The sequence below is a fragment of the Gigantopelta aegis genome, chromosome 7 (assembly GCF_016097555.1).
Source record: "Gigantopelta aegis isolate Gae_Host chromosome 7, Gae_host_genome, whole genome shotgun sequence".
NCBI classification, from domain to species: domain Eukaryota; kingdom Metazoa; phylum Mollusca; class Gastropoda; order Neomphalida; family Peltospiridae; genus Gigantopelta; species Gigantopelta aegis.
Genome location: NC_054705.1, coordinates 29,277,454 through 29,289,402, shown reverse-complemented (window position 1 = coordinate 29,289,402; position 11,949 = coordinate 29,277,454). Strand labels below are relative to the sequence as shown.

The following is an 11,949-nucleotide window of genomic DNA, read 5'->3' as shown; positions in this document are numbered from 1 at the left end:
GGGGGGGGGGGGGGGGGGGGGGGGTGGGGGGGGGGGGGGGGGGGGGGGGGGGGGGGGGGTGGGATGTGCCACCCCACACTTTTCAGATATTTTGCTTTATAGTAGTGTAAAGTATAAAAGTGAAAAGAGACTTCGTAGGCGCCGCTCATTGTCTATAAGTTAAGTTAGCTAAATATAGCTTGCATGATCAAAAGATGTTTGAATCAATGGATGTCTAGATGATACAAGTTTATCACCTCTGATAAAACAGACACCAGGTATGAACATTTTGGTTAATTAAAATATTCAAATGAGTGAAAATCTACTTGATATTTTGTTTGGTTTTGATGACATAAAGAGCTGTAAAGTTGATCAGTACATACATCTACTAACGATGGCATTCAAAGTGGAAAAATAATATAAATAAATAAGTATGAATATATAACTAAAGATTCTAACGGGAATGGCTCAGAATTCATAAAGAAACAATCTACATACATTTGAAATAAAATACTTTAGTGCAGTTAACTGGTTAAACATCATAAAGTTAAAAGGAAACATTCCGATTTATTGTGTTACCTTGAACCCTGTCTCTATATGGAATCCATCTAATACCCTGTGTGCACAGCACTACACATTTTGTTTGTTCGTAAAGATAATTCTTGAAAAGCAAGTGTTTTTTTTATTCAAGAGAAGAAATTGATGAAGAAACTGTATTCAGTAATCTTAACAGCAGTAATAAAGCTGCATAAATGTAAGCTCAACTGTTCTATATAAAATGTGCGACATCATGCTGAACATTTGTCTCATACTGGTCATGTAAAATTTGTGTCTTGCAATAGTTTCTCCTCAGTGACAAACTAAATATTTCTCCCATTGTATACCATGGGTAGTAAATAAGTATATCAAACAATATTTTCTAATACATGAATTAATGAATGAATCAATGAATGAATATTTAACTGCACCCCAGCATAAAAAAATACACATCGGCCATTAGGCGTCACTATTTAATGTTCCCCAATACCCGAGGTGTATTTTTGTGCTGGGATATTTTCTAATCAGTTAAACAAGAAAATTTCAATAAATTACTAATTAAAAGAAATGTATCGTTACTAATCTATGTAAGGTAAACTAGGAATCAATAACATTTAATAAACTTCAAAGGTCTTTCCTGTTGAATTCCAGTATTAAACACAATTTCTAGTATCAAAATACAGACGTTCTTAACTTGATTCCATAAACCTATGAAAAGTGTATCATACGGTGGAACACATTCACTCATAACATGAAATGAAAGAATAAGTAGTTCATCCTGAAAAATCCACTAGTCTAGTAAAAAAAAAAAAAAATAATGTGCAGAAAATTAAAAAAGATAGAAATAAAAATAAACTAACTAGAATGAGCAACAAATTAAAATGTATTCTTACGCATGGGTGTTTTTGTTTTATTTTTAAGATAAACATTGTGGATATTTACAGTCTGTTTGTATAAAAATTATTCAGACGATTTGTCACAATTGTAATAAATAATTCATAACAAATCCTCGTCAAATAATATCCCTTCGGTGTTGGTTTTCACAGAGGGATGATGACAACCGAAATAAATATCACTGTTATTCGATACAGTATGTACAAGGCCGAACTTTACATGCTGTTGGCAGTTCCATCAGCAGTGTTCACCCCTCTATCAGAAAACTTGCTTTATACTAGAGTTAAAAGAAAGACGTCTGGACCGAAAGAGAAAGAAGGAAGCTTCTATCACGTGACCGGAACAGGAAGCAGAAGACTCATTGGAAGATTTTAAGCCATCCCATTGGCTGTTGGGCTGTTGGAACCAGTCTACTATACATGTAGTAGGGGGGAAATGCCACTAGTTGAGGTCAGTTAAGTTGAAAAAATATAATAATAAAAAATGATGTAAGACACATTAGACTTAATGATAATTTGCTAAACAAATTGCATTACACAGTAATTCACTTTTTAAAACCTGCTTGTGTGAATGTGTGTGGATTTAAACAGGAAAATGTGTCTTGACAGGTATCAAAATTATTCCTTATAAATTCATTGTGCTCTTGTACACAGAGAGACTTTGAATAACCCTTTCTCCAAGACCTGTCCACACAGCAATAAATAAGCTTTCCGACATCTGACAAGACAAGTACAAGAAAGCACCATTTGAACATTATAAAACTCACTTCCCAATGGTTGAAAAATAAAAAATAATTAAATAAAACATTGCATTAATTTAACAATGGTTTCGTATGTTGATTCCTGTTTGTGTAAATGATAGTTTATTCCTGATTTGTATGCCAGTCATTGACGCAGTTATTCAAAGTGCAGCTGTCAGGTTCATTCACCAATTTAAAAAGACGCATTACAATTCAGTGAATCTTTATTTTCATTGTTTGTGTTGGTTTTTTAGACATCAACCAAGACAGCAATTCGTCATTACTGTGAGAACCTGTCGGTCGCCAACCTGTGTAGTAAGATAGCAGAGATCCAGAGCATCTTAACTGTCCGTTCTACAAATCACAGCCAAAAACCAGTGGACCGACCAATCACAGACGAAAGCACACCGTCATACACTATAGTTGTTTATAAAACAACTCGCACATTTCTACCCAGAATCACACTGACACCATCGACCTGTTTTTACCATTGACAAAGCGCTCTTGTAACAGATTCAAATTTGCAGGATGGTAAATTCGTTGTAAACTGTGAATCCTGTAGAAACTGGAAGCACATTGTTTTTTTCCCGAAACGGAAGTAATCTCAGCAAATATTGCCATGGACTGGAAGCATTGTTTCTTCATTTGACAACAAGGCTGGACCTAGCTTGGAGACCGCAGCCTGTCCACCTGATGTCCCACATAGTGAAAGAAAGCTACCATCATTTCACGGTTCTGCCAAGCGTAAGCCAGCACCACCACCAAAATCACTGTCGAAAGTATCCGCATTCTGAAAAAGACCAATTGGCATAAAATCATTCTAATAAGAAAACCATAAATACAATGTAGTCCTTCCCACAGGAAATGCCGTTTTCTTTCTATCGTATTTACTACACATTATTTAATTATAAGCAGATTGTTTTCTAAAATGCATATAAAAATAGTGTGGGTTGTTTTTTGGTTATTTCCAAAACACTTTTACTTTTCTTCTTAGGGCCAAAACAAACTGTGTCTGGGTCTGGGTCTGGGTCTGGTGAGTATGGTACCAGTCAAAAATTTTACGCATTAAATTGAATGTGACAAGACACCACATTTATATTTTCTCACTGGCAACTGTAGTTTGTGCAAACCACAGTTTAATGTTTTTCTTAATAATCAACAGGATAGATATACATCAATCAAAGTAGAATTCTCACGATTATTGTGGGTGTTTATAAAACAAAATATATCTGAAGTTATGAACGCAGTTAATTTACACTGAAAACATGCAACAGCAATCTAATTAATATTAGCTCCACTATTACATGTGGATCTAACAGCAGTCCGTTGGAGCTCATGTCCAGTTGACCTTTCATTCGCCCACTCAAAACCTTACTTGCAAAATCATGACAGTGATTTGAAAAGAATTTGAAAACATTCAGGATTATGCCGAGGGTATACAAAATGATTCGGGTGAATTACGTAGTATGCCGGAAACTAATTGCAATATAAAATTTTATATAAAATTTGTTTTAAGACGAAAAAAAAAAAAACGTGATGGTATAGCCACAAAACCTGTTTATACTAATATACAATCCAGAGTTTATTACTGCACTTTTCCCCGTTTTTTCAATGTTAAAACAGTCCAACAAGTTCACCTATTGCATAAATAGTCTCGTTCGATATTTTTAGAATTTGTATGCTCCCGGACAACGCTATAAAAGGCAAAGTATAATTGGTCGATATTTAATTTGTTATTTATAGATGAAATGTCACCTGGACATGGGAGTCCACGCAATGCTGTTAGATCTACTGGTAGACCCAGTAGAGCTATTTTTAATCAGATTGATGTAACAGTTACAGATGAAGACATCAAAATACACCAGACATAGTGTCTTTGTCACACTGTGTGGGATGGTGCATAATACATAGGGCTAGTGACTTTCTTAAACATTTGTCGAACACTGCAATTGAATACAGGTAGATGTGTATTTGCTTTGTGGTTTCTTACTGACATATATGTCTGTGTATATGCTACATTAACAGAGTTCTAGATTTTAAGTGATAATTTTCGGACCAGTTCATGAAGGATGTCTGTCGTCACCATTTCTGCCTGATTCCCTAAGTGGCCATAATCGACAGATTCAACTGTATACAAATTCAGTTTAGATATCATATATATAAAAATTGTTATATTTTATAAAAGTTAAGATGTATTTATCTTTAGTTAATGACTTTTTGTCTCGCATGTGTACGAAATATGTTTCGAAAAAGAAAAAAATACTTATCAATTATCGTTTCTATATTAACTCATCATTTGTAGTGAAATTCATCATTTGTACTCATTTGTAGTGAAATTCATGGCAGGCAGTTTAACTTTTGGTCCTTTGTCTGTTAAATAATTTGATCTTTTATCACTTGTTAAACGGAAAAGATGGATATTTCTATAGTCCTTCCCAGCCTCCATGAACAATGATTTTAATAAATAATTTCAATTTGATTTCAAAAGTTAAAGTGTGTTTTGTTTAACGACACCACTAGAACACATTGATTTATCAATCATTGGATATTGGATGTCAAACATTTGGTCATTTTGACATATAGTCTTTGACAGGAAACCCGCTACATTTTTCCATTAGTAGCAAAGGATCTTTTATAGTACTACCGTTGATAATTTGCACTAGTCCAGACCAAACATTCACTAGCCGGGAACGAGGGCTAGTGGATTTGTCGAACCGTGTCAATTGTCACCTTCAGTGGTCAGATTTAACAATTACAAGAATAAATGTGGTCAACAAAACACAGTGACTGGGAATAATGGCAGTAAATACTGGACAGCTAACACCAACTGCACGAAAGTATGCATGACTCTATTGATTTTTTGCATAAATTTAAACCAAATTAACTGATTTCAAATATTATAAAAATTATAAAAAAATCATGAAAATAGTACTAACCTTTTCACATGTTTAAATACATTATTTTATCTATTAATCCGGGTGTGAGTGAAAACAACATCAGGCGAGTCAAAACCCTATTGTGAGTTGCACACCCGGCGACCAAAAATTTTCGCATTCATTACAGCATTTTATTTTGGAATGTCGAAAATGTAATGTTTGTAAACCAACCAAAAAGTTACTTTTAATAATAATTCAGGATGTGTATGCCCATTGAAACTGAACTCATACACCAAATACATTCATTTTACTCTTTTTTTATTTTTTTAAATAAAATTTGGGCAACTCAAAATTTGCATGGGCAAGTTAAAGTGCTGACATGACTCACCTGAATGGCAAGTAAAAAACAATAAACCCGGATTTATAAAACATTATTTTATCTATTTATAAAATTTTAAAGTGAAAATATGTGAGTAAAAGTTATAAATCAATACAGCAGTTAGAAGGTTAAACAGATTTGTAATATTATAATTACAAAATTTTTGCGTTTATACGATTTAACTTTATTCTGATTGGACGACGTTGAAAAAAACCCTGAATGTTATACTTCGATAAACCTCAGAAAATGATGTCATTACGTAAAACAGGTCATGGAAAGGACACTAAAAGCTGATTCATATGTATTTTAATTAAATATGGTGCGTTCAGGCGCTTGTGCATAAATTTCCAATGAGGGTGGCTAGTGAAATTTATGAGAGGTTAAGACTTGCTTTCCCGCGGAAAAAAAGTATTGAAAAAAAGAGAACATTTGCTTGATCAAGGGCATGGTTAGACCGACGAAACTCACCCTTTGCACATGCTCCTGTGTTTAAAACTGTAAAAAACTGTTTGTCATTTTTAAATGAATTTATCAATGTACAACTGTCACAAACTGCATAATGTAGTGAAGGATTTTAAACTATAAACCTCAGAAAAAAATTACATCATGGGAAGAACATTAGAAACTGATTTATAAAATAGGTGTAGTTTTAACTATATAGGTTGTGCTGTTTGTAATTATAAGAATTGTTTGTCATTTTGTTGTGAATTTATCGATGTATAACAGTCACAAATGTAGAATACTATCGCTACGCTATACGATTTTATCAGGGGTGGGAATTGGTGAACTGTAAAAAAAGAGGAAATCTAGAGGGGTCCCGGAAATTCTTGAAATCCTAGGTTAAAATCTGTGCCATCCGACACATTTTGGAGGAAAGGACGATTAAAATGTGAGGAAACACAATGTTCCATGATGAGAGGAAAACAGCTGATCCGAGGAGAATTCCCACCCGTTTTATACAATTTGTGGCTGTTATACATCGATAAATTCACAACAAAACGACAAACGATTGGGATATAAATCTGCATTTGCGTTTGCCAGTACCTTGATGTGAGGAATGGTGAGACGAAGTTGGCGGCGGTGGACACGAAGACGAGGATGACTGCGACGATGGCGAGGGCGACGTTGATCAGCTTGGTGAGCAGCGTGCGGAACGTCACGTTCTCCACCATCTCCATCGACAGGATCTGCTGCTGCTGCTGCTGCTGCTCCAGACGCTGGATCTGCAAGTAACACAGCGGCGGCTTTCTTTAAAGGGACAGACCCTAGTTTCAACCCGTGGAAATTAACACTAAGTTTAGTTAATCTACAAACCTGAAATATGAGTCTGCGACTTTGAAATTGTGAAATACCCTCTAAAAATAGACTAAAGCTCGACTCAATAACTGTTACTTCTTAGAGGCATGTGCGTTTTTAAAAATATGAAAAATGCATTTTGTGATATTAAAAACACCAGGATGACCAAAAACACTTCAAATGTACGGCAACTGATAATCTAAACCATAAAATCTAAGTAAAGTATGATTTCAGTTATCAAAAATGGCTATAATAGTCCAAAATATGCCTTAGTGTCCCTTAACAACACCACTGACCTAACAACATCACTAGAGCACTGACGTAACGCCGCCGCTAGGGCACTGACGTAACGATACCGATAGAGCACTGATGTAACGACACCACTAGAGCACTGACGTAACGACACAGCTAGAGCACTGACATAATGACACCACTAGAGCACTGACATAACGACACCACTAGAGCACTGACATAACAACACTGCTAGAGCACTGAAGTAACGACACTACTAGAGCACTGACATAATGACACCACTAGAGCACAGATTTAACGACACGGCTAGAGCACTGATGTAACAACACCGTTAGAACACTGATTAACGGCTCCATCAGTAACAACACCACTAGAGCACCGATGTAACAACACCGCTAGAGCATTGATGTTTAAAAACCACTAGAGCACTGTTTAACAACACCACCAGAGCACTGTTTAGCCACACCACTAGAGCACTGATGTAAGGACACTGCTAGAGCGCTGATGTATCGACACCGCTAGAGCGCTGATGTAACGACACCGCTAGAGCACTGATGTAACGACACCAGAGCACTGTTTAATGACACCACCAGAGCAGTTTAGCCACACCACTAGAGCACTGATGTAATGACACTGCTAGAGCACTGATGTAACCACACCGCTAGAGCACTGATGTAACGACACCGCTAGAGCACTGATGTAACGACACCGCTAGAGCACTGATGTAACGACACCGCTAGAGCACTGATGTAACCACACCGCTAGAGCACTGATGTAACGACACCGCTAGAGCACTGATGTAACGACACCGCTAGAGCACTGATGTAACGACACCGCTAGAGCACTGTTTAATGACACCACCAGAGCACATTGATTTATTAATCATTGCTACTGGATATGAAGCATCTGGTAATTTATGACATATAAAAGTTTATTTTGTTTAAAGTTTGTTTTGTTTGATGACACCACTAGAGCACATCCATTTATTAATTATCGGAATGAATATTTAACAACACCCCAGTATAAAAAATACACATCAGCTATTGGCTGTCAGAAAAGGTAAATATATGGACTTATTACCCTTATGGTTAAAAATATCTTGGTACATATCAAAGTGATACATCCCACTAGAATGCCAAGTGGGACGCAACACTTTTGACATCACACAATGACGTCATCAATTGGCATACTACAACCTTACAGGAACGTCAACAAAACAAAATGAGTGATATAAATTAAGATCGATTGTGGGTAATAAATAGAATATTAAACTCGTTATCATTTCATATCATGTTTATGTCCCTCATGAAATAATTTTCATTGTCACTCGCTAAAACTCGTGACAATTGAAAATTATTTCACTCAGGACATAAACATGATACGAAATGGAAGCTTGTTTAATATCCTATAAATATGATTTACGTTAAGAATAAAATTTATATAATTATGTAAAACCACAGTGTAATGAGCTGTGTGAAAACGTACAACACAATACTAATATCAAGGTAAGTATATTTTAAGACTTTGCATAGAAATCAAAGTGTTTTTAAAACTTTAAAATTAATTCTGGGTGGAATATAAAAGATTGCAAAACATTTTCTGATGCTAAATATATCACATCTCGTCAGCCTTAGTTGATTTCACTCCACCAAAATGAGGCGCACAGTAAGTGTACACTGGCAATGTTCACATTGAGGCGGAGGGTCCTTCTTTGAAATAAATGAATGCATGAAATATGTATCACTACAGTACATGTCTGATGAGAGTACGGCACAAGACTACTTCATCCTCTGTGCACTGTCTGTAGGACTGCCACACTATCAGGACTGGTTTGAAAGAATGAAGCTTGTTTGCGACCGCACCGTTCCAATTATCTTGCAAATTCGAAGAAATATATTGGTTAATATGATATTTAAAATCACCATAGGGAACACCAACACAGACACAAGGCGATTCAAAGCAGACTTGGTAGCAGAATCTGCCTTTTCATTGCCCGTAATGCCAACATGGCAACAAAAGTTATTGGCAATGGATACAAAGACACACTTTCGTATCACCATCCCAACTAAGGGATGTTCCAATTTCATGTGCTGTAAATATTGCCCAACTTTCAGCATGAAAGACTGATGCTGAATCGGGCAATCTCATGAAAATTATTGTGTCTGATGGAAAAACCAACAGAAGCCACAGAATTCCAATCTCATGATTCCATCGGCTATTAGATGTCAAACATGTGACAATTCTGACATATCGTCTTAGAAAGGAAACCTGCCACATTGTTTCATTAGTAGCGAGGGATCTTTTATGTGCACCATCCCACAGACAGGATAACACATACCACGGCCTTTGTATACCATGAAAAAAATTAAGGTGTTATTAGCTGCTCCCCATACTTAGATTATGGGGAGCCATTTAAGATGTTATCATATTAATACCATATAGTAAATTCACATGCTAAGGAGAGCTAAAATTTATTCTCCTTGAACTAGTTAAATGTGTATCCCAATATACCTGGTTTTAAAATAAATATTTTTCTTACAAACTCGTTGAAGTGAACACTGTGTGTTATTTGTTGTATAGAAAGAAAAACTTAAACAAAACTAATACAAATATTTTTTCCTGAATTTGTATTGTAAAATTCAAATTATTTTGTTAAAAAACCCACAAAAAACCCCTATTAAACCCTATTACTTAACAATTAAAATATATTTGTTTTAATGCATTGCAAGGTCCATCCTCAAGTGTTATTATGACCCACATATCATCAATCTCAAACTTGTAGTTTGTGATAAACAAAGCTACATGTATATAAAGCAAAAAGAAATGTTTTATTTAACGACGCACTCAACATATTTTTTATTTACAGTTATATGGCGTCAAACATATGGTGAAGGACCACACAGATAATGAGAGAGGAAACCCACTGTCGCCAATTCATGGGCTATTCTTTTCGATTAGCAGCAAGGGATCTTTTATATGCACCATCCCACAGACAGGGCAGTACATACCACGGACTTTGATATACCAGTTGTGGTGCACTGGCTGGAACGAGAAACAGCCCAATGGGCCCACCGACGGGGATCGATCCCACACTGACCGCGCATCGAGTGAGCGCTGTACCACTGGGCTACATCCCGACCCCTATATAAAGCTGCCGACAAAGTAACACATAAATCTCTCCTTCCAACTCTTCTCAAGTGAAGAACATGTCACACCCACCCTTGTCTGGCAGTTGTCTACCAGGTCACTGAGATCTGTCGTTCGTTCATCAAGTCGATATTCGATCTTCTCTTCCATGCTGCCTATGTCCTGCAAACATATCAAGTGTCAGAGTAAATATCACAATACATCACATTAGCTGTCTTAATTAACACACTGAGATAAAAAAATATTTTTATTTTACTAAGACAAAAAAAGAATATACACTAATATCAAGATTACAAACAACATTAAAAAGTAATTATTTGTAGATTAATGTCTGAATCTTTCTTTTTTTAATAATTTGTATTATTGTTATTAACGCAATAACAAATGAAATCAAAGTCCATATAAAGTTGGGTCAGATGGCATTTTTTGTTTGTTGTTGTTGGTTTGTTTTTTGTATCAATCTATGTATATATACATGATTGAAACACAGTATGCCTTTCATTTTGCAGTGTATCTCACATACTCCTTAATGAGGCTTTAGGAGCGATACAATGCTTTAGGGGTGTGGGTGTCATGACATTCATTACAAAACAAGGGAAAAAAAGGGGGCGTTTGTCAAGAGTTGTTTTTAATGTAGGGTTTTTTATTCACTGATAACTGCTTTACCTGTTTCAAGTTAGTTATTTCGTTTTGGTGTAATTCGGTCAGGTCATTCATTTGATCTTCCAGTCGGTCTACTTTGTATTTTTCTTCCTCTAACATGCTCCGCAGTAAACTTAGTTCACCATGGACAGATATCTAAAGAAAAACCCACATGATCACAAATACTGTGCAGGTCAGTTATTACATAAATAATGAATGAAACATAGTACTAACAGTACCCATAATTCAACACCAGTAGGTTATATTTATCTTGATTCAATTCTTAGAATAAAGTGAATAAAATATGTTAAATTAAAGGGACTGGCCTGAACTTGCTGTCATTATAACATGTATACGATTAATAGAGACTTTTTTTGGTGACTACATTTTTTTTTTTATCCTGCAATCACTGTATTCATTGGCAAGATATGATGACTAGATAAATATCTATATTTTCAGCCACTAGCCAAAAATACAGGTCACATGACATAACCTGTCTTGACTCGTGTATTTCAGAGTAGATTTTCAATACACAGTCTTTAAATCATTTGTTTTAGTACAGTAAATACAAATAACTTTTAGTTTTGCGATAACAATACAAAACATAGCTAGTATCTTACAAAGAATGACCTCATGTATCTTGTATGACATCATACGGCAAAAGCCTTGCTAGGTTGATGATACTCGATTTGAGTACATAAAAATGAGATTAATAATGATTTTTCGACTATACCTGTAGGATTGCAGGATAAAAGAAACAACTGGTTACCGTCTTAAGATATCGGCTTTATCCTGCTCAGGTCGAATGGTGAATGCATTTGCCATTCTAACCATCACAGGATAAAGCCGATATCTTAAGACGGTAACCAGTTATTCCCTATTTAGAATATTTGTATTTGTATGAACATGGTGTTTGTTGTAGTCCTAATGTCTGCAGTAACTCAAACCAGATTTTACCTTCCAGTAATTTTGTATACACAATTCCCCACATATTATTAAGAAAATGAACAATAACTGCTACAAACACTAGGATGTGACTGCAAACGCAATGGATATACAAAAGTTGCAAGTGTCATATTTTGTTGTGTCATATATCATTATTTTTACAGGCATTTGTAATAAATTACTATTAATTAATCGATTACACATATGTTTACATAATTGTTTCAAAAATATAAAAATTTAAACCGGAAAATCCATTGTGAAAG

At 35.4% G+C, this 11,949-nt stretch overlaps 1 protein-coding gene across 3 annotated transcripts in view; it reads right to left on the bottom strand.

Annotated features, from left to right (window-relative positions):
• The window catches only part of LOC121376904 (transmembrane and coiled-coil domains protein 1-like), a 90,549-nt gene continuing 78,600 nt past the window's right edge, over window positions 1-11,949 (bottom strand). For all 3 annotated transcript variants that reach the window (XM_041504689.1, XM_041504688.1, XM_041504690.1), the window contains 4 exons: window positions 10,766-10,897; window positions 10,172-10,261; window positions 6,449-6,627; window positions 1-2,939 (listed from right to left, as the gene is read on the bottom strand). In XM_041504689.1, the coding sequence (XP_041360623.1) occupies window positions 2,813-2,939; window positions 6,449-6,627; window positions 10,172-10,261; window positions 10,766-10,897 (528 nt within the window). In that variant the 3' untranslated portion in view covers window positions 1-2,812. The remainder of the gene's footprint in view (window positions 2,940-6,448; window positions 6,628-10,171; window positions 10,262-10,765; window positions 10,898-11,949) is intronic.